Source organism: Monodon monoceros, unplaced genomic scaffold (assembly GCF_005190385.1).
Source record: "Monodon monoceros isolate NGI ecotype Baffin Bay Population unplaced genomic scaffold, NGI_Narwhal_1 Super_Scaffold_9, whole genome shotgun sequence".
Classification (NCBI taxonomy): domain Eukaryota; kingdom Metazoa; phylum Chordata; class Mammalia; order Artiodactyla; family Monodontidae; genus Monodon; species Monodon monoceros.
The window spans coordinates 32,309,329-32,332,760 of NW_021703786.1; the positions used below are offsets into that span (position 1 = coordinate 32,309,329).

The window sequence follows — 23,432 nt, forward strand, 5'->3', positions numbered from 1 at the left end:
GGGGGGGAACAGGCGGCTCCTGTGTCCGAATCACTGTTGCTGATCTGGAGAGTGGGGAGGTGGTGGCAAACTGAGGCCTGGAATTTCCCCTTGTGCCTCCCTGGCGATGCCAGCAGATTCTTCTTTCCACGGTCCACCCTCCACCCACAAGTCAAACACGAGTTTGCCATCATACGAGCTGACTTGTGTTCTTTTCCACGGAGAACAGCCAGGTTGGGAGGGCGGTTTTTCTTTACTAGATGGGACCCCGTTCTTGGAGAGTCGTTTTTTGGTTTTTTGTTTGTTTTTCTTAACAGCGTGGGCAGCTGTGCCCAGGTTTGCCTCTGCCCTCTGTCCGAAATGTCTTTTGAACAGGTTAATAGCACGGAAGTGTTGCTGGGGAGATATTTAGATGACTAGGAAAACAGACCTTCAGAGACAGACGTTTAGCTGCATTTACATAATGTGTAAATTACTTGCATCTCAATGATGTGCTAGCGGCTCCTTATTTATAAGCCCTAAGCCCGTGCTGATTGGAAATGAGCCCACCTAACCCAAGAATATCCAATAGGGCCTTGGTGGGGCTTCACCTTTCTAGCTTTGTAGGTTACGCTAACATAGGGGCTCTTCTCACCTAAAAGAATACAGGTTTTGGGCTTGCCTGGTGGCACAGTGGTTGAGAGTCCGCCTGCCGATGCAGGGGACGTGGGTTCGTGCCCCGGTCCGGGAAGATCCCACATTCCGCGGAGCGGCTGGGCCCGTGAGCCATGGCCGCTGAGCCTGCGCGTCCGGAGCCTGTGCTCCTCAACGGGAGAGGCCACAACAGTGAGAGGCCCGCGTACCGCAAAAAAAAAAAAAAAAAAAAGAAAAGAAAACAGGCGCTTCTGCCCCCTGCAGGTTCTCTGTGGCAGAATATACTTTGTGAGGCCCTCGTCCTGTCCCCCAGGAAAGGGACTTTGTCTGCTGATCCTTGTCGAATGCTGTGCCATTTACCCCCGCTTTGTCCATCATCTCCCGGAATTTCTTCCTGGTTAGTAGGCTCCAGTCCCCTGTCCCATCCCCACATAATCCCTTGTTATTCTTTATGTGATTTTCTTGAATCCGACCAGTGTCTGGGAGCTTTCTGTCTTGGTGACGCAGGGCTTGCTTTCTGGAAGAGAAGAAGAAGGCAGAGGAGGAGACCCGTGCCCACTTGCCCTCACTGCCTCTCTCATAGGTGCCTCTGGGCTCCTGCGTTTCTGGACCCGGTCTTCTCTGGATGGGCTTTGGCACGGGATTGACATGTGACTGGCCTGATCAAGAAGACTGGCTGCTTTTGAGGGCAGAGTGGTTAATCCAGCCAGAGCTCAGGCCAGGAGACCGGTGCAAGGAACTGGGGATCTGCCTTGGGTGAGAAGATGGGCCCAGAGGCCAAGTTCAAGCCCTCTTTGCCCTCAGATGTCTAGTTTGTTCAGCACGGTGAGGGCCGAAGCTACAGGGGGCAAGGCAGTGATGTGCATCCTGGGGGGTCTGCGTGGTGGAAGGAAACGTTCCTGAGCCCCAAATGCTTCAGAGAATTAGTGGGTCGAGGGGATTTGGGGTTTTAGAAGCAGTGGTGGCGAGGCTGAAGGGGAAAGAGATTGAGGTGGTGTGGTTGGTGGAAACGGCCCCACACCGGCAGTCAGGAGATCTGGGTCTGCACCCCGGTCCCTGCTGCTTTGTAGCTGAGGAGTCCTCATCCCTAGCAGGATCACTCAGTCTCTGAGTCAAGTTTTCTTACTTCAGGTCTGACCTCTCTTGGTTGCTGATGACGGGGATCAGTTAGACTAGGTGGAGCCAGAGGGATTTTTATTGGCTCCCTGGTGGGGAGGGTAGTACTGGGAGCTCATGGGAAAAGGGGGAGCTTCACGAATAGGCATCCGGTCTGGAACAGGGAACATGGCACCTCTGAGGTGACTTCTCCGCCCGATGTATTTCCCTTGTCTTTGCTGGTGTGGCCAGGCTCGAGTCCATGGGGCAGGGTCCACGGGCATTATGTGTAGACCAAGGACTTTGATGGGCTGGCTTGAATCATAAGTCCATCCACGCGCTGACCGCTGTGGACTGGACGCTAGAGCAGGTTTAGCACTGGGTGTTGGGTCTTCCCTGTCCGAATTCTGAATCAACAGTAAGAAGCAAAGGAGGCAGATGGAAATAACAATTTCACTGTCATTACCAGTGAAGGTTAGGTTAGAGGCATGGGTTTTGTATGCAGCAACAATGGGATTCATGATGTTGAATGCAGAATTAGGCAGACTTAGCCACCACTCACAGACACATCTGTGGAGCCACGTGGGCCCTGCCCCACCCCCCTGTAAAACTTGCCACATGGGGGATTAGACCAGAGACATGTTACCTGTGGGCGCCCTGGCACTCAAGGGAAGAGGGAGGGGGCTGAACCATGCATGCCCGTCCCCCCAGATTCATCTCTCAGGAAACTCACTTCTTCCCCACAGGAGGTGTGAAGGGCGGGACAAAAGGCCAAGAGTATTTAGGGAAAATTCCTCCTCCTGGACCAAGAGGATAGAGAAGAAGCATTACACACGCACGCACACACACACGCACGCGCACACACGCACACTGTAGGCTGTCAGTTACAGGAAGGGGGCGGAGCTGGGGATAGTGGCTGGGCAGCTACTTGGAAGGAAGGATGTTGGGTAAGATAGGGTTCCTTACCTGTAAGATAGGGTTCATACCTCCTAGAGCTGCTTCTAGGATTAAAGAAGATAAAAAGTTCTCCAGGTCATTGAACATCCGGGGCCTTGCAGGGTATACAACAAACACTCGGTCAGTGATAGTTGATCCTGAATCGGGGAGCAGAGGGGGTCATGAAGCAAGAATCAGCTTCATCCTGGGCTGCTGTGTGTCACGGGGCCGGGGGGGTTGGTGATTATATAAGGTTTTGAGTTTGATTATCCTGCTTTTCAGGTTGGCATTTACTATTCATGGAACTGCTCTCCCCTCCTTTCCCCCCCCCCACTTTGTCTCCTGGGGAGGATTAGGTTGAAGTAGTGCCTTCTGTGAGTGGGTAGTTAGGATAACACCTCTAATAGGGTTAGTATGCGAAATATTTAAGTAACCTCCTCTGTGCCAGACACCGTGCTGGGCGCCGTCGATGTAACTGTGAGCAAAGCTCAGGCCCAGATACGAGGCGATGGCCTTGCAAACAGACAACAAATAAATGATGAACGGGAAAAATGTTCAATATGATGGAAACGTCGGCTGCAGAAAGCACCCCTGCTTAGACACATGTTCTTTTTCATATACCATTCAAATCGAGCCTAAGAAGGAAGGGCTCAGAAACCACTCCTAAAGATAACATTTACATCACAGAAGTCTCAGAACAAGAAATATTGGCCCTTTTAAGTTCCACCAACATTTGGCCAATTTTAAACTGGTGATTTATCATTCCTGTCCAGCCACCTTTCATGATTCTAAACACCAGACCTCACTGGAGGCCTGGAAGTTAATTGGTTGTGCTTGACTTTAAAATGATTTGGACAGTAAGCACATCTTTTCTTCTGACAGGAAAAGGAATCTTGAGTCTGTATTCTTTTTTTTTTTAATTTAATTTTGCTTTATATTGGAGTGTAGTTGATTTACAATGTTGTGTTAGTTTCAGGTGTACAGCAAAGTGATTCAGTTATACATATACACGTATCCACTCTTTTTTAGATTCTTTTCCCACATAGGTCATTACAGAGTATTGAGTAGAGTTCCCTGTGCTGTACAGTAGGTCCTTATTAGTTACCTATTTTATATACGGTAGTGTGTATGTGTCAATCCCAATCTCCCAATTTATCCCTATTCCCCTCTTTCCCCCTTGTTAACCTAAGTTTGTTTTCTACATCTGTGACTCTGTTTTGTAGATAAGTTCATTTGTACTATTTTTTTTTTTAGATTCCACATATAAGTGATATCATATATTTGTCTTTCTCTGTCTGACTTAATTCACTCAGTATGATAATCTCTAGGTCTATCTATGTTGCTGCAAATGGCATTATTTCGTTCTTTTTTATGGCCGAGTAATGTTCCATTGTATATATGTTTGAGTATGTATTCTTTTTTTTTTTTTTTTTTTTTTTTTTTTTTTGGCGGTACGCGGGCCTCTCACTGCCGTGGCCTCTCCCGTTGCGGAGCACAGGCTCCGGACGCGCAGGCTCAGCGGCCATGGCTCACGGGCCCAGCCGCTCCGCTGAACGTGGGATCTTCCCGGACCGGGGCACGAACCCGTGTCCCCTGCATCGGCAGGCGGACTCCCAACCACTGCGCCACCAGGGAAGCCCCTGAGTACGTATTCTTAGCTCTCTGTTCGGCTACTGGAAATTCTGCATCGTGCGTATCTCGACCTCTAGCAGCTGACGGGAATCTGGTTGAGAACCTCTGATACGGGAGAATGTATTATGATATGGAATGTATTTACGATTTATTGTTGTGTAAAGTCATGTTTCAAAATAGTATGATTCAATTAAAAGATGTGTGTGTGTGTTTGCATTTATCCACACACAGTATAAATATAGAAAGGATTGTTAGGAGTTTTAAAAGGTGGTCACTTCTGGGTGGTGAGTGGTTTTCTGTCTTTCTTTGTGCTCATCAGTGTTTTGTATATTTCCTATAATGGATGGGAATTTGGGTATTGTCAGAAAATATTTTAATACATTTTAAGGGAAAATAGTGCTTTTACTCGAGGGCACAAAAGAGGTTGATTCCCCAGGGGCAAATGAACTTGCTGCTCATTTAGAGCACGTCCTTATGTTATGAACGGTTGGAATGTGCTGTCCGTGAAACTCATCTGGGGGAATTTCTTGGGCTAGAACAGAGTTCTAGAAACTCTGGCACTGGAAACAGCCGCTCTCTCCTACTCACCAGGGATGAGTGGTCATTTAGGCCAGCTGTGTCAGAGGCTGTCTCCAGAAGCATAGAAGGTTCGTGCTGGAAGGGGCCCTGGAGTCTGTCTAATTCAGCTCAGTTACACTTGGAAGAAGCAAAAATCTTGAGCGGTTGGGACTTTCCTAGGGTTACGTGTAGAGCACTGGAGATAGAGTTGGCATGAGAATTGTCTACCATGGATTCCATCATTTCGTTGTGTCTTTCTAAAGAGTGAGAAAAATATGGTGCAACTTTAATGTAGAATTAGACATTGCAGACTTAGATGTCTGAGGACGTGAATCTCTCCCTCCCTCTCTCCGCCCCTGTCTCCCCTAGCTGCTTGGCCCCTGAACCCCTTGAGCATGTTTGGGACTCTCCCTTCTGCCCCATCTCGCAAGTCTTGGTGAAAGACAGAGCCTGGCTTTCAGGATAGAAGCTGGACTTCCAGCCTGTCTGGCAGCTGGAGGTGACCTTGGCTTGGCCAGTTAGATGGACCTGACGGCAAAGGGGGCAGTGTTACAGCAGGAGTGGCCAGCATTTTGGGACATTGGGGATAAGGGTGCCACCCTGAGGGCGACGTGGGGGCATTTTGTGGGTGGATCAAGAAGTCCTGGTCTCCCTTGGCCCTGTCTGGGTTCCAGGGTGGGTTCTGTGGCCTTCCTGGGTTGATTCCACGAGCCCCTCCCTCGGGACACTTCCGATGAATGAGTTGGTTTCTGTTGCCCAGCACTGGGGACTGTGACCAAGAAACACTTCCTACTGAAGCCAGACATGGACTTACAGTCTCCTTTGCATCCGGGTCAAGCCCCAGCTCTCTGACCTTCTTGTAGCAAAGACAAAAAGCAAACCCTAAATCTTCAGGCCTGTGCTCATCTTCTTTTTTCGTTGTTATCTCCAGCGATTATCCTGTGATCCAGCATCAACTGTTTGTATCCCGAAAAGCAAAGAAAATCCATAAACCAAGAAATATTTATGGAATTTTAGTCACACTTAAACCTATTTAGAAGCACCATGTTTTCCTTTCAGTTTTGCGGCCTTTGACAAAAGAAAGATTTTGTTTCCCATTGTGGTTTGCAGAATGTCATGCTGTTTGTTAATATTGGCCGTGTGGATACTCTCTTGATTATAGAAGCTAAGAGTTTTCATCTATCCTGTCATGTTTTGATTCCTGGTGACCAACTTCTAGGATAAAAGAGGAAACGCTATATATATAAATAAACAGAGGGATTATATTGATTTAGACCCTATATAGTCCCTGTCTATAGACCCTATATCGACTTAGGCAAGATGAGAGAGTGTCTTGGTTTGAAGGAATTTATTTTTCTCTCAGTTCTTCTGCTGGTGATTGAATTTCCTTACGATGACCCATATCCTCTTGAAAAAAAAAAAAGAAAAGGATTTTTATTTTATGTAAGGAAATGATGGTTCCTATCAAGATAGTTCAATTACTTTTCATCTTCTAGTCTTAAATTCCTTTACCTTTCCCACTGCGTGTTTGGAAAAAAGTCATATGAATCTTTAGGTGCCCAGCTATGACTAAGGGTCAGATATATCTCTGTCTAGTACTTTGAGACACCAAATTAGGCAGTAGTATTTGGACTAAAGTACATTTAAAAAATATTTATTTATTTATTTGGCTGCACCCAGTCTTAGTTGGGGAAGGCGGGCTCCTTAGTTGCAGCACGTGGGCTCCTTAGTTGTGGCATGCGAACTCCTGGTTGCAGCATTCATGTGGGATCTAGTTCCCTGACCAGGGATCGAACCCGGGCCCCCTTCAGTGGGAGTGCAGAGTCTTATCCCCTGCGCCACCAGGGAAGTCCCTGGACTAAAGTAAATTTAAGTACAGAGGTAATCCCTCGACTCATTTGTAGTTGGGCAGTCTAAAACGTTCATTTTTAGAGTGTAGTTTGTATCAGAAATATGTTGGGGTGAGCGTGAAGGGACATATGGCTTGTACAATGCAGATTCCTGGGCCCTTCTCCCATAGGTTCTAATTCAGGAGCTACCGGGATGGGGGTGGTGGTGGTTCAGGAGTCATCTTTTAAGAGCCTCCACCGCGCACAGCAATGGATGTCTTCATTCCACACTTGGAGATACAATGGTCTTGGCTACGAATGTTTATCCTCAGAATTAGAGGAGATGGCAGAGTGGCCTTATGTCAAAGGTGAAAGTGACACAGATGACTATGAAGTTCATGTTAGCAGTTGGACACAAGCCTGAAATAGGTGCTGTCCTCTTGGACGACACCTCCTCGACCTGGTAATTTACAACCGTATAAGTCAAGTGAGGAGCCCCCATCTTTCCCGGAGAGGTTGAGAGTCCTCTCTAAAGCTCTTATAAGCAGTCTTCAATTCTCCAAAATGCCCTTTCTCTAATGAGGGGGCTGGAACTCTTTTGAAGCAAATGTCTTCTGCTGGTGGATCCCTCAGTAGTTATGGAGGTCTCTTGCCCACCAGGGTGTTTGCACTGAACACAATGTGTAGGGTAAGCTAAGAAGAATTAGAGGCAGCTCTGGAGTCCACTTGGGATTTATTTTTGGAGAACAGTTAATTCATCAGGAATGAGCTCATGTTGATAAGGCGGTAGAAGAGCTGACCTGGTAGGTGGACGTTTTAATCTTATTGGAAATCTTGGTTCCGTTGACCAAGAGTAGAAATTATTATCTTACTTAGCTATTTGGAACAAACAACGTTTTAGTGGGTGGTTTGCTTAATGGATGAGAAATCTTTAGCTAATAGTGAACCCATTTCTTCTTCTGACGTACATTTAATTTTTTACCAATTACGCAGACCTACTTGTTTCTCTGTTGTAGCAAAGCAATTGCTTATTCATAAGCATCAAAGCTAAGGCATGGATGACTTTCAGGGCCTGGAAAATATGTACTGACTGAAAAGACAAGGGAATCTAATCAGCCTTCTTACACAGACAGCATTTCATCCTCTGACAATCGTGTGGATTGAGATTATTAGAATGATAAATGGAGAAATCTATTATAGTTTAAAAGATTGTAAATAAGGTTTTCATTATGTTTCTTAAACTCCCGTTGTGTCTCTGCCTAAAGGTTAGTAACTAAGCAAAGTAAATACTTCAGTTGGGACTTCCCTGGTGACGCAGTGGTTAAGAATCCGCCTGCCAATGCAGGGGACACGGGTTTGAGCCCTGGTCCGGGAAGATCCCACATGCCGCGGAGCAACTAAGCCCGTGCGCCACAACTCCTGAGCCTGTGCTCTAGAGCCCGCGAGCCACAACTACTGAAGGCCATGCACTTAGAGCCCGTGCTCCGCAGCAAGAGAAGCCACCGCAATGAGAAGCCCGTGCACTGCAACAAAGAATAGCCCCCGCTCGCCACAACTAGAGAAAGCCCGTGTGCAGCAACGAAGACCCAACGCAGCCAAAAATAAATAAATACATTTATAAAAATAAATAAATACATATATACATACTTCAGTTATCTTTCCATGAAGTTTCCTTGGTCTCTAACAGAATCTTTTCCTACCCTGGATTGTACGTGACCCATGTAGTGCATCATTGAAAGATTTTTTCACTGAGACGAGTGTGTGGCTGCTTTCAGAGGAAAGTGCAGTCGGTCTGCCCAGCTTCTCCCCGCCCTAGAACTCGGACCCTAGATTGGGTAAGTAGGACTGTTGGTTAAAATACAGGATACCCAGTTAAATTCAAATTTCAGATAAACAATGAATACTTTTTAGCATAAGTATATCCCCTGCAATATTCGGGATATACTTATACTGAACGTTTCTGTTTTATCTGAAATTCATGTACAACTGAGCACCCTGTCTTTTTATTTGCTAAATTCAGAAACTCTAGCAAGGGTCCTGTCCACATTAGATTTTTTTGCTATACAGGCAGACCTCGTTTTATTATGCTTTGCTTTACTGAGTTTGCAGATTTTTTTTTTTTTTAAACAAATCAAAGGTTTGTGGCAACCTTTCATCTAACGAGTTTTTTTATTTTTTTGGCTGCGTTGGGGCTTTGTTGCTGCGCACGGGCTTTCTCTGGTTGCAGCGAGTGGGGGCTACTCTTTGTTGCGGTGTGCAGCCTTCTCATTGCAGTGGCTTCTCTTGTTGTGGAGCATGGACCCTAGAGCATGTGGGCTTCAGTAGTTGTGGAGCACGGGCTCAGTAGTTGTGGAGCACAGGCTCAGTAGTTGTGGTGCATGGGCTTAGTTGCTCCGCGGCATGTGGGATCTTCCCAGACCAGGGCTCGAACCTGTGTCCCCTGCATTGGCAGGCAGATTCTTAACCACTGCGCCACCAGGGAAGTCCCTCGAACAAGTTTTATCAGCGCCATTTTCCAGCAGCATTTGCTCACTTTGTGTCTCTGTGTCACATTTTGGTAATTCTCACGCTATTTCAAACTTTTTCATTATTATTCTGTTTGTTACGGTGATCTGTCATTGGTCATCTTTGATGTTACTGCTACAACTCACTGAAGGCTCAGATGACGGTCAGCATTTTTTTAGCAATAAAGTATTTTTAAGATATTTTTAAGGCATGATGCTGTTGCACATTAATAGGCTTCATCATAGTGTAAACATAACTTTTATATGCACTGGGAAACCAAGAAGCTCGTGAGACTCGCTTTACTGCGTTATTGGCTTCACTGGGGTGGTCCCGAACTGAACCCATGGTATCTCTGAGGTCTGCCTATATGTACTGTTTGCAAAACCGCTGTGCTGCATACAAGAATCCCAGGGGTGTGGGGGGACAGAAGGCTAGGGAAGCAAGAGAAGCTCTCAGATATCCTCTGCTTTTGAAAAGAGTGGTGTTTCATACGACACAAATGAACCTATCTACGAAACAGGAACAGACTCACAGACATAGAGAACAGACTTGTGGTTGCCGGGGGGGAGCGGGGGGTGGGTGGGCAGGATGGATTGGGAGTTTGGGATTAGTAGATGTAAACTATTATATCAACTATACTTCAGAAAATAAATTAAAAAATAAAAGTACACTGTCTGCAAAAAAAAAAAAAAATTAAAAAAAAAAAGAAACAGTTGTGTTTGAATATTGAGAGAGAAAATTAGCTTTTGGGGCCATACCAGGTAGCGGTCTAAATCAAGCAGATAACACTGGAAAAAAATTTTATTTTATTGATGTATAGCTGATTTCCAATGTTGTGTTAATGTATGCTATACAGCAAAGTGATTCAGTTATACACACACACATATATATTATTTATCATATTCTTTTCTATTATGGGTTATCACAGGGTATTGAATACAGTTCCCTGTGCTCTACAGTAGGACCTTTTTGTTCATCCATCCTCTAGATAATAGTTTGTATCTGCTAATCCCAAACTCCCAGTCCATCCCTCCCCTCCCCTAACCCCGCCTTGGCAGCCCCAAGTCTGTTCTCTATGTACGTGAGTTTGTTTCTGTTTCATAAGTAAGTTCATTTGTGTCACATTTTAGATTCCATATATATGTGACATCATATGGTATTTGTCTTTGTCTGGCTTACTTCACTTAGTATGATAATCTCTAGGTCCATCCATGTTGACGCAAATGGCATTATTTCATTCTTTTTTATGGCTGTGTAGTATTCCATTATATATACACCACATCTTCTTTATCCATTCCTCTGTCAGTGGACACTTAGGTTGTTCCCATGTCTTGGCTATTGTGACTAGTGCTGCTGTGAGCATAGGGGTGCATGTATGTTTTTGAATTCGAGTTCTGTCCAACACTTTTTTCTTTTAAGGGCACTTTGCCGTCTTGAGAAATGTCAAAAAGGAGTTTAGCAAATGGAGGCTGAAATTCCAGTGTGACCAGGTGGTTTCATCCATCTGATGTGTAATAATACCTGCTGTTCCCAGCTCCATCTCATTACTCACTGACACACATAAGTGGATCACAGGAAAGTTACTCGTATCTGTAAGGAAAAAGCTAGTCATATTCTCATTCCTTAAAGAAGCCTTGTTCGGACAGAGGACCTTTCACAAAAGAGGAAAGTAATATGCCTGGAACTATGAAAAATGTTCAATTTCACTTGTAGTCAAAGAAATACAAAGGAAGGGAAATGTCATTTCTCCCACAAATGAATACACTTATTTTTAAATGAGAAATACCCAAGCTGACTAAAAAATGGCATGATGAGAACTTGCAAACTCTGCCCAGGGGACTATAAATGGCGTGGCCTTTCTGGAAATTAATTAGACAAATATATCCAGGCCCGCTGATCAGCATTTCAGCTTCTGGGAACTTTGTTCATTCAGATCTCTGATTGTTTATATAGGTTAAAGATTTTGCAGTGATATTTATAGGGAAGAAAATTTAGAAATAGCCTAAAGGCTCAATGGTGTGAGAATGTAAATAGTACTTTGTACTGCTTGAAATGCTTATAAGGGTTTTTAATCATACGGCGGAAACGTTTGTGTTACGTTTAGTGCGAGTAAAAATAGTCAGCAGTTGTATAATATGATCATCTCAGTTATGTAAAACCACCTGAGAAAACTTGGAAGGAAATACACCAAACTCTAAATTTTTTTTTTTAGCTGATGGGATTTCAGTTTTCTTCTGTTATACTTTGAGGTTTTCCAAGTTTGCTTAAATATGCATTTATATCTTTAGAATCAGAAATGAGGTTATTGGAAGGAGAGTTGTATTGGGGGTACTTGCCCAAAGGAGAGATGGATTAATGGCTGACCAGCCCTGCCTTGACTAGTTCAACCCACTAAACTTATTAAATTGATGACATTTAAATGAATGTCCTGCCATTGGTTCTATGCCAGGACTTTACATTTGCAGCCTAGATGTCGGTCTTTCCAAGGGGTTCCGGAGGATCTAGGGACACTCCTGGGTGGGTGACCTTGTAAGGAATTTCTCCCAGGAAAGGCGTGAGCATCGTTTTTCCTTCCCTCTTTCCTCTGTCTCTTGACCAACGGTAGACTGCATTATATCACACTCTACTGCACCCCCAGCTTCCCTGTTCCTGACAGTTGAGGCACGTTTCAAGTGCCCACGGGGTTCTAAAGACAGCATTTAAGGCAAAATATTGAAGCGTCAAAATCTGCCCCACCCTCCTTGAAAATCCTTTTTCTTTCTTAAACCACCAGGACTTGCCTCCTACCCCCCAAGATCAAAAGCCAAGAATGAATTTGTTTTGTTTTTCTCTCCATTTCCACTGACGCCTCTCCTTTCTTGTGAGATCGAATCCAAAATTAATTCCAGGAGGTAGTACTGGAAGGTGGAAGGGGAGCCATGGGTCAAAGAAGGGAATTTTCTGTTGTTTCTTTTCAAATGCATCTATCTGCATTTGCATTTGTAAAACGCACGTGTGATACAGCTCCGCTGTGGTTCAATATTAGGAAACCAATTTTTGGCCGGCAGTTACTTACAAGCAAGCAGGGAAGCACCTGAAAGATTTAAGGATCTTTGCACAAAGATTCCCCATCCACCCCCAGTTGCAATAGGAATTTTCCCTCATGTGCTAAGCTCTGTCTCCTGGGATAGGTCAGCCCTTTTACATGTTCCAGCGGTATGTATGAATCATGAAGCCGTAAAACAGAGAACTGGTTCGTGAAGTCAAGCAGTACTTTCCCTGGGTGGGTGGGTGCCCATCCTGGGTGGGAGGGAGCAGAAGAGTACGCCCCCATGTGGCAAGAGAGAAGCACTGTATCTTTTAGCATCTGGAAAAGAAAGAGCGACCGCTCAGGCTTGAATAAAAAAGAAATGGTTTTGCAAATGATTGGCTTGGAACTAAGCAAAAATGCCTTCGAGCCATTAAAAGCTAGAGTCCCAGAGGCTAAGAAATTTGGAAAATATTTCTGTAGTTTTAAAAGAAACAAATGGAATATGAAACTGTATATTAAGATGTATAACCAAGGAATTCCCTGACGGTCCAGTGGTTAAGACTTGGGCTTTCACTGCTGTGGACCCGGGTGCGATCCCTGGTTGGGGAACTAAGATCCCACAAGCCGTGTGGTGTGGCCAAAAAATAAAATGAAATGTATCGTATCTGTAAGGAAATAGCTTAAAATATTTTTAAAATATTTTTTATATTTATATACGAAAAAATAAAATTCAAAGGAAGTGTACCAAAAAAAAAAAAAAAGTATGTATAATCAATTGCGATAACTAACATGAATCGTACTTTTCAGGTGCCAGGTTCCGTGCCAAGTGCTTTACATATATTTTAGTCCTCGTAACAGCCTTCCTAAGTAGATACGGCTATGAAACCCATTTTACTATAAAGGCACTGAGACACAGATACAGCATTTGCCTAAAGCCTTTATGGTTAATGATTGACAGAGTCACAGTCCCATGGTTGACAGAGCCATATGATCCCACAGCAGCCCGTGTGCTCCAGCATCTGTTCTCTCTACCACGTGCACTGGCCGCAAATGTGCAAAACATCAACGTGCACATACTGGACGAGGGGTGGGAACAAGTGACAGTCAGTGTATCGGGGATATTGGTGACTCTTTTGGGGGAATGGTCTTTCACGTAGTTATATTTACAGCTTTACAAAAAGGAAACAGTATGAGAATTATGGATAGGTTTAGAGACAGAAACAGGCTGTAGTTTTGAATGTCTCCAAGCTGAGGCGTCTTCTGCCAAGATGGGGAGAACCACGCTGGCTCTTCCTTGAAGTTCCACGTGGCTGCTAAGAAGGGCCTCCATGGGCCTTGCTTTCTCTACGTGCCAAGGTTGATGTAACCCATGTTGAGTAGTTGCTTCACGTTCAGTGTTTCAAATTCAGCCTTCATTATATAAAGGAAGTTGTGCCAATCCCACAGCTGATGGAGGAAACAACCAAATTTCTCAGCAAACATTGCCACACTCATGTTGGCAATTGAATTTCTTCTCCCCAAGTTATTCTGATTCTCTGGGAAACAAGAAGGAAGGGGAAGGAAATATAAGTGAATGGATCCTCCTGTTTCCCTGCTTTTGATCAGCCTTTGGATTTTGTGTGTGTAGACTGCATAGTGAATATATATCGCTCTAATTCAACCAGATCATCTCCAGTGATACCTTGGGGACATTTTTAAAGCTCTTGTGGCTGGTGATCTGTTAATTAGTGTTGCCGTTATTCACTGGAGGCCTGAGCTTCCATCACTGGGCCTATTAGATTTGGCCGGTTACATCATCACAGGGACAGCAAACATCCTGTGTTCCTGCTGAGACGCCCCCCGGGTTATGAAACGAAGGTTACCGTGGCATTTATCTAGCAAGATGCGCTCAGTCTGACGACCTTGAATCCATAAGGATTCAAACATTATTTTTAAATCGTCTGTGTATTTTTTTTTTGCTGGAGGGAGGAGTGTAAGCTCCACCGTACTTTCAAAAGCATCGCTGATCCCAAATGGTTTAGAGCCTATGATCTAAAGACATCAAGGCCTTTCACTTCAAGGGGTGGAGGCTTATCCCCTCCCCGCCCCTTCCCCGGTTTGTGCCCACCAGACCTGGCTCTGTTTTTGCTGTACAATATAACATGTTGGTACAAGAATCACATCCCTTGTTTGAGGGAGAAGAGCGCAGGGAACAAAAGGTGTCCAATAAGGTGACCCGGTGATTCAGCGGGAAAAGTGAGCTTTGGATCGGTCTGTCTGTTCTCCTGTGGTTCTCATTCTCAAACTTAGCGATGGGGTGCCTCTCCTGGAAGGATGAAGTGGGGGACGGTAGGCCGAACCCCAGCACCGGGCCCCTTCTTTCTGTGGATTCACAGACGCTTGAGTTTAAACTTTTTAAAAATGTTTCTTGACGATGGGCAACCTTGAAGTCTTTCCTTTCCACCTTCCCGAAAGGATTGTAACCCTGTGTCGCGTGCTTGGTGTTAATAAATACTTCCTGCATAACAGCTGCTTTACACTTCAAACAGTAGGTCTGCTGGGTTAAGAAACAGCTTTGCCTGAAACGTTTTCAGGTTTGTGTACGAGCAGGTGTGATTGATTACAGATACGAGGTTCCCTCTGCGCCTTTTCTGCCTTTTCTGGTGTCGTGTAGTGCAAGCTCACTGGACTGTCTCCGAGCTAAACCTCTGGGGTTTCAGCCTTCTAAATGTCACTGCAGAGACTCGCTCGTGACCCTTTTTGGCGAGCAGAGGGGCAGGTAACCACTCCACCCCCCACCCCTGGTCAACCACGGGGCCCATGTGAAGAAGTGGCTTCTGGAGGCAGAGGACCCAGCTTGACTCCCGCATCCATCTTGGACCGGCTGTGTGACCTGGGACCAGTTCCTCCACCTCTCTGTTCTTCAGGTTCCTTGTTTGTTAAAGGGGGTGGTCTCCACTTCATGGGGCTTTTGTAAGGATCGAGGGTCAGTTGAGAATAAGTTCTTGGCATCACCCCTTCCCGGATGTCGCTGATGACGTTTTTCATTTCTGAACCCGACATCGGGTGTTCCTTCCCTAAAATGTCCTTCCTCTTTGCCAAATCCTACTCGAAAAATGCCCAGACCTTTCCCCTCCCAGGAAATCTCACGGGTGCTTATCACTCTGGCAACACCCCTAACCCCGCGCCAGGCCTCCTTTAAGCGGTCCCTTTGTCCACGGCGCTGGTATTTTACTGGATGCTGTACAATGGCTTAAGCAACCTTTCTGGGAGAGACAAGGGGATTCGTTGCTGGGGATGCATCCGGACTCTCTGTAATGATTTATTTGGACTGTTTTTCCTCGTTGCAGACTCGTTCGTGGCTGTTACCAAACGGTGGGTTATTTAACTTTCTCAAGTGCATCAGGCGTTCATACCCTCCCATTTCCCACTGGGAGAGGCAGTGACATCAGTTTTCACACCTCGGGACCCCAAGGCGAGACGTGCATCCTCGTCCCGGTTAATAACTCTTTATGCCTCTCGATGTTCCTATTAAACGCGTGTTTGGTGCTGGAATTTGCTGACGGGGCACCCATCATCTCCGTTGTTCTCTGTGCATTATTTGCAGGAAATTCAGAGCCGCATCCTTCTGTGACACTGACAGAAATCAGTCTAGCCTCCCACGCTTGTTAGAGAGTGTGAATTTCTGTCCCTTAGATTTACAGGAACATACTCACGTCTTCCCTGTCTGTCCTCTCTTAAATTATAAAATCCCAAAGGGAGGAGATGGGTTTTTTTTGTTCCTATCAATGCCCACTGGAGAGCATCCAGGTCAGGGCCGCGTGTGCAGAGGAGGTCCAGGGAATCTGTGGTGTCCACTGACTGGTCCAGGAGACAGCTGAGCTCCCTTCATCACCACTCGGCTTCCTTCCTACACGGCACTTGGGCCTGTTTGCTTGTGCCTTTAGTGTCTATGGGCTTGAAATCCCACATGTTTTGTTCAGTTCCACGACCAGCCTCTGCAGCCCGAGTCATCAGGTTTTGTCAACGATATAAGAACACCCGTGTGTGCACAGAAACACACACCTGTGCATACACACACAAAGACGGTCTGATATCTGAGGCACGAAAGATGGTACCCAGCGGTAATCACACGCGTGTACACACACACACACACACACACACACAGTATAGATGCCACATGGTGAATATTTAGCTTCAGCTCGTGCAAATATTGTCTAGGAGGAGTTGTTGCTATCCCCTGAGACAGCTGCATCCTCCAGAGGCCGGTGTCGTGAGTTGTGCCTACTGACCATTGGAGGGCTGACGACCCTGGCATTTCAGAGGACCGATAAAAGGCCCCTTCTCCCCAGTGGGTCTGAGATCCAGCTGTTTCTAAGAGAACCAGCTGGGGAGGAGTGAGTCTACCTGCTCGCTGGCTCTCTCTTACTGTTCAGCCTGCACTGGCTTGATCTGAATCAACAAACACATAATGGCTTTTCAAAAGAAGTGGTTTTTTCTTTTCAGGTTTTTGGCATACAAACCGTATTCCACTAAGATAGGCTCATCCGGAAAGGGAATCAAAGATCTGATCCAGTTTATAGAATGAGACCCTGGTCTTGAAGCACCTGAGGGGGTGAGAGATAACTGCCCTTTTCTTGCTTTACTTCCAGGAGTAAGGAGAGGCCGCACCAAATGCCCGGGCTCAGGCGTAAAGGAATCCTCAAAGTTTCTTAATTTGACTTTGGGAAAATTTTTCTGCAATTTTCAGCTTAGAGATGAGAATTATTTTGCTTGTGAAAAATTTGTCCCTAGAGAAGGGAAGTAGTTACCACGGAGAGTTCCCTCCTACCCTTCAAGTCGGCTGGACCCCATCTGAGCAGAGCCTCAGTCAGGCTTCTGCTGTTTCCCCCAACCTGGGGAGCCATAAAATTTATCTTTCAAACCAGGACACTTTGGGGAGTGAAAGGGGCCACTAATAATCCCCCTGGGGTAGCAGAGCCAACACTGGGCTGTAGGGTTGCCCTGTCCTGTGGTGGATGTCCCAAAGACAGGCTCTGGTGACCTGTCTGTGACATCTGGGTCAGGCTCTGCAGGTTCAGATGATGGAGGGACGCTTGTCTCCATCTGTGTCCCCAGGTGTTTCCCTTCCTCTTGCAGGAAGCCTGTCTGAAAGATCCTTCCTTTGCTGTGAACCGCAGCCTGGGTTCCCTGCCTCAGTCTCGGTCCTGTGTTTCAGATCCAGGCAGTTTGCCTCCATTAGGGATTAGCAAATAACCCAGGAGACCATGGGTGTTTGGCATAATCTGGCCCTAAGAAATGACACTTTTCAAATATATACCCAAAGGGGAACTTTATTTTATTTTATTTTTAATTGAAGTATAGTTGATTTACAATTTTGTGTTAGGTTCAGATGTACAGCAAAGTGATTCAGTTATACATACTTGTATATCCTTTTTTCCAGATTCTTTTCCATTACAGTTTACTACAAGACATTGAATATAGTTCCCTGTGCTATACAGTAAATCCTTGTTTATCTATTTTGTATCTGGTAGTGTGCATCTGTTAATCCCATACTTCCAGTTTATCCCTCACCCCCTTCCCCCCAAAGGGGGACTTTTACAAGGAAGGTAATCTCATGAAACCCAAGGGCTGGGTACCTTAGTCGGCCCATGAGGGTCAGAATGTCCTGTGGCACCCAGGCTGCCATTTGTCTGTATTTCTGTCTGTCTGTCTCTCTGTCTGTCTGTCTCTGGCTGCGTGGTTTCCCACCTCTGCTTGTCTCTGTACATCTGTTACCTTCTGTCTCTCTGTCTGGCTGCCCCCTACTCCCATTCGTGCACGTACGTCGTGGCTGCCCTTATATCACATGACCTTTCGGATGCAGAGCCCACACTGGGGGTCACGTGGTCCTTCCCCATTCCCGTCCCCCATCCCTGGGGAGAGAATCTGATTGGCTGAGCCTGGCATCCGAGTTGGTTCCCCCTGAGTCAGTGTGACCTGTAGAGCAGGGTCACCTCCTGCAGGAGGGAGGGGACGTGTGACAGCAGCCACCGTCCACACATAAGCACTTTGTATGGTCTGAGCACTTTGGTGCAGCCTCTCATTTAATTCTCACAAAACCCTTGTGGCATAGGTTCTTTTCTTACCCTATTTTATAAATCAAGAAACTAAGGCACAGAGAGGTTAAATAGCTTGTTCCGCACCACACGGCTGATGAGAGGCTGAGTCAGGAAGTGAGCCAGGCAGCCTAGTTCCAGAATCTGTGCTCAGTCCTGCTTCTCTTAAACAGGCAGCGTTAGGATGCCCCATTTTCATCTCTTTGCCCTTTTTCTGTTTTTTTTGTTGTTGTTGATAAGTCCTGTACTCAGAGATAACCGTGGCTTACTATTTGACATTTATATTTTCAATCTGTTTTCAGTACATACACATAAATTTAAACAAAATTGTGCTATCACATTCTATATTATAATTTTATTTTTATTTATAATTTTATTTTTTTATTTATAAATTTTATTTTTATTCTATATTATAATTTTTCCATTTAGCAACATATTATTCAAATTTTTCTCATTTTTTTCTAACATCTTTCTTGGAGTATACTTGCTTTACAGTGGTGTGCTAGTTTCTGCTGTATAACAAAGTGACTCAGGGCTTCCCTGGTGGTGCAGTGGTTGAGAGTCCGCCTGCCGATGCAGGGGACACGGGTTCGTGCCCCGGTTCGGGAAGATCCCACATGCCGCGGAGCGGCTGGGCCCGTGAGCCATGGCCGCTGAGCCTGCGCGTCCGGAGCCTGTGCTTCGCGACGGGAGAGGCCACAGCAGCGAGAGGCCTGCGTACCGCAAAACAACAACAACAAAAAAAAAACAAAGTGACTCAGCTCTACATAAGCATATATCTTTTTACCCTTTTTAGTACCCGTACATTGGGCACTGAATGTCTGTTCAAGGACTGACTGATGAATGAACGAGTAAGTGAATGAATGCAGGCGGGGAGGACTAGGCAGAAGCACACACGGGCCCTCAGGGAGTTAGGAAATAGACCATTTTCCAGCCCTGAAAGCTTCCTCCAGCTGCTGCTTGTCCAAGTACTGACGTGCCTGTTTTCAAACTACTCTCTCTTTCCATCCCTCTCTTTTTTGCTCAGACAAGAGTGAGAATGGCGAGGCATATCAGCGGAAGAAGGCAGTGACCACCGACCTTCCAGAGGGCCCAGCTGCCCCCGTGCTGTCTCAAGGGAACCCGGTGCTGCCCGGCGGCAGCAGCTGGAGGAGGATCGTGCTACTCATCTTGGCCATCACCATACACAACATCCCAGGTGAGGTCTTGCCCCGAGCGGTCCAGCCACGGGTCTGAGGGTGAAGTGACTCTGTCAGCTCAGTTGCCTGGCTGGAAAAGGGGCTTGGGCAATCGTGAGGCTGGTCCTTTCTCGAGGGGGCATGGGGGGGGGGAGTGCAAAGCTTTCTTGAGTTTATTTTTTGGGTTACCGGCTCTGGATTGATCACTGCGTGTTAAAACTTCTGGTCCCAGTTACCGCAGACAGTTTCACTCCAGTTTCCACCTATGAGTTCCTTTCTTCACATATTTGATACCAAGTCGTTTGGGCATAAATTCATAGCTGTTGCCCGATCGCTGTGGCTTGCACCTCTCGTAAACACAGAGTGTCTCTGGTTCTTCTTAATCCTTTTTAAAAGTATTGAATTCAGTACAGTTGTACACTGATGTTTGCCTTACCTGCTTTCTTCACGGGGACATCTTTCTGAGATGTCATTACCGTTACCGAGTCCAAGCTCGTACTGCTCACCACGTGACAGGTCAATAAATCGAGAGATGAGTTGTTGGGGTGAGGGATAGCAACTTTATTTGGAAAGCCAGCAGACCGAGAGGATGGTGGACTTGTGTCCCAAAGAACCATCTTGCCTGGGTTAGAATTCAGGCTTCTTTTATACTAAAAGGGGAGGGAGTAAAGTCAGACATTTCCTGGTTCTGGTCAGACTCCGGAGGGGGTGTGTTAATTTCTTCCTCCCTGCAGCCCTTCACAGGTGGGCCTGGTCAGGATGTCTCCTCTGAGCTAAACAAAGGTATTTTCTTTCCCATTACCTGGGAGGCAGGGTTCCCAGAGATGGGCCATTATGTATAATTTGAGCTTATAGGCCACATCCCTTTAGTGGTGAATTTGTAACAGAATACAAAGGTTCTTCCCTATTACATTACCAACCCTTTCCTTTTTAACATTTTGGAGTAATTTGTTTTGTGTCTTTGGATTTATTTTAATCGATTGGTGTTCTGTTTCAAAAATAATATGTTTTATATGGAGTAACTAGAAAAGACAGATAAGCGTAAAAAAAGAGTAAAGATATTATTAAAAAAACAAATTGAGAGACCCTGAGGATCTCCTTGGGTTACATTGCGGAATTCCAGCTCTACTACTTAACTAACTAGTTTATCTTGACAAATGACGTGAGCTCTCTGAACCTTGGTGTTCTCATCTATGAAGTGGGGATAATGCTACTACTGAGATAACTGGGATATTATTTACAAAGTGAACTATACCAATTTTGATAATTAAAGAAGATTATATATATGTACAGTAGCTGGGCCATTTGAGCATTTGAAAAGTGGTAGCTGTTATTAGCGTTAATAATACTCCTGACTCCTTCAGTCTTGTGTTCTTAAACATTCTGATCCATCTTTCATAGTTTTGGAACTCAAGTCTGAGTGACAGCCTTGCTCAGGGAGCAGCCCCAGGTGATATATTATCTGAGTCCTTGCAGAGTTCATAATGTCAACCTGTTACCCCAGTACAGGAGCAGAGACTGGACTAGGCATAGCTTTTGCTAGAGGTACCTATTTCTCCTTGTAGCTCTTATAGATGTTGCTCTGGTATCTTCTGGCTTCAATACTGTGGAAATGAAGGCCACGGCCAAACCGAGTTTTTTCCCCTGTGTGTGCCTTGATAGCCTTTTGCTTGTGCAGTGAAGACTTCTTTTGGTCATCTTTAAGGAATGAAAATATCAATATGTTGTCTGTTGCAGTGTACATATGAAATCTCTCAGAACATCTTGTCTAATCACTCAGCTCAGATCTTCCTCTAGATGAGAAGCCTTTTCCTCTCTTATTTCTATCCTGATCTTAGGAATTTCTATCATAGGATCGTATAGGCCAATTTGCTCCCAGTTTTTGTCAGCATCTGTTTCCCTCTCATTTTTCTCTTGGCTTTTTTCCCTTTGGGTTCTGAGTCAACTATTTTGGTTGTTTTCCGAGAGCTTGCTATTCAGTATGTCTTGAGATGATGTCTTACGTGGGACCCCAGCACACAAATCTGACCAAAGTGGATTTGCCTGGGTGGAAGGATCTGGTCATACTCACCCCCAGTATGTTAAAGAGCTTATCGAGAGACCAGGGTCTCTGCAGAGGGCACAGTTCCAAAACCTCCACGGTCACTTTCAACCTGTTAAATGCTAATCATTCAAGAAGAGAAGTTACTTACACCGTCTTTTCAGTCATAATAGTTAGCGGCTGTCTTTCTGCCATTTAAGACTCCTTCTTTAACCAGCTGAAAAAGAATAAAGATCTAAATACAAATAGATGTGTTTCTGAAGGCCCCCCCGGGGCTCAGTCCCAGAGTCTCAAGCTTCTAACTTCAGTCTAAAGGGAAGTTCACTCGCCCACCGTTGCCTTCTGACAGCTTCGTGACTTTTGATGAGAACCGTTTCAAGAGCTTGTCTGTGGCCAACTTATCTTTGAAAAGGTCTCTTCTTTAGCGCTAGCCTTCATGGTTTATTAAAAATTTAACTAGAGCTTTGATGTTCCCCGAGACTCTGGGTTTAAAGGTAGATTTTCACAGCAACTAAATGGATAATTGATTTTTTTGAAGTTTTTTGTCTTGGCTGGTTCAGTTTTCTATGTCCTGGGGATGACATTTTGTTTAAAAAAACCTTTTTTTTAAAATGTAGGAGTTAAAAGGAAATCTTATTAGCGCGTGTGCTGTCTCCCAGAGGTTTCTGGAGCGCGAGGACCCACACGCAGACATGAGCGCACACCCAAGGCACTTGGCTTCATATTTTAGACACGTGTGCAAGGATAAATGAGTCCTGAAACTTCTGTGGTTCACAGTCCCCCCAGGAATCTGCTAAGGGCTATGGACCCTCTCGTAAGAGAAGGTTGCACGCAAACCAGTTACCAGGCAGTTTGGGGTATTCACAGATCTCACGAAGTCCACCCACGGCTCCAGAGCAGGAAGGAACCCCTGCTTTAGAGAAACAAACTGTCCAGCCGTGCAAGGACTTGAAATGTTTCAGGAGGAAAGGGTGATGCCCGATGGAGGCCAGCAGACGTGAGCCCTGCTCACCGGCGAGTGGTGGGTTCAAAGGCTCCCGAGGATGTGGGGGGCTTCCCCCTTCACCAAACGTTCCTTCTATGGCTCGGCCCGGGGAGCTGAGTCCTTTGGAAAATGATCTCCCAAGGAAACGGCATGTTTTCTGTGAAAGCAACCCCACTCTGTAGCCTTGGGAGCACACTGTCTCTTAACGGGCTTCTCCTGCCATGTCATACAGACTCCTGGGCTCGGAGCCTTCCAGGGATTTACGGGCTTTCGGAAAACAGGCTCCCTCTCTGTGTCAGAGTGGAATTAAAAATCAACCAGCCATGGAGTTCCCACTAATCTCTTTTCATAAGTAGCTTACGGTCTTTGTACGTGAGAACGTTAAATTTAGAGCTTAAAGGGATTCTAGAACTTATCTCATTTAAGCACTGCTCCATCGGAGAATTTGGTGGGGTTGGCAGGGAGGGGGGGAGGGGGGGAGGAGGCGTGTGTGTTAATTATCCCTGTGGTTCCTTCCAGCTCTGGCACTGGATGATTTGGTGAAAAAGAAGACAAGTAGTACATTGTTAATTTCATTTATTTCACAGTGTTCATCACTCCTTTCTGGGTGACACCTCCCTGTATCCTGTGTCTGCCTCTGTCTTGGTAGTTATCACTCTGAATGCAGTTATTTGAATGTATCTGTTTCCCCCCCGTACATGGAGCTTCTTGCAAGAAGGCCTGTGCCGTCTTGTTTTTGGAACCCATGTTACAGTTCATATTGAAGCAGACTATATATTCCGGCTCCGGGGATGGCTGGTGCATTCGGGGACCTGGCCTCCTTTCTAGGAGGGGAGTCAGGTGTCTCAGTTTCCTATCCACCTTGGCCGCCAGGTGGGCTAAGGGACGCATTTAACTTCTGTGGGTCTCTGGGATACACTGGACTTTCCTTGCTGTTTGACGTGATTCATAAAGGTCCATAGAAAAAGAGGCTG

General features: G+C 45.7%; 1 protein-coding gene across 4 annotated transcripts in view; it reads left to right on the forward strand.

The window, feature by feature from the left end:
* SLC39A11 (solute carrier family 39 member 11) overlaps positions 1-23,432 on the forward strand; it is a 431,705-nt gene that overhangs the window by 271,471 nt on the left and 136,802 nt on the right. For all 4 annotated transcript variants that reach the window (XM_029210793.1, XM_029210794.1, XM_029210792.1 and 1 more), the window contains one exon: positions 19,282-19,452. In XM_029210793.1, the coding sequence (XP_029066626.1) occupies positions 19,282-19,452 (171 nt within the window). The remainder of the gene's footprint in view (positions 1-19,281; positions 19,453-23,432) is intronic.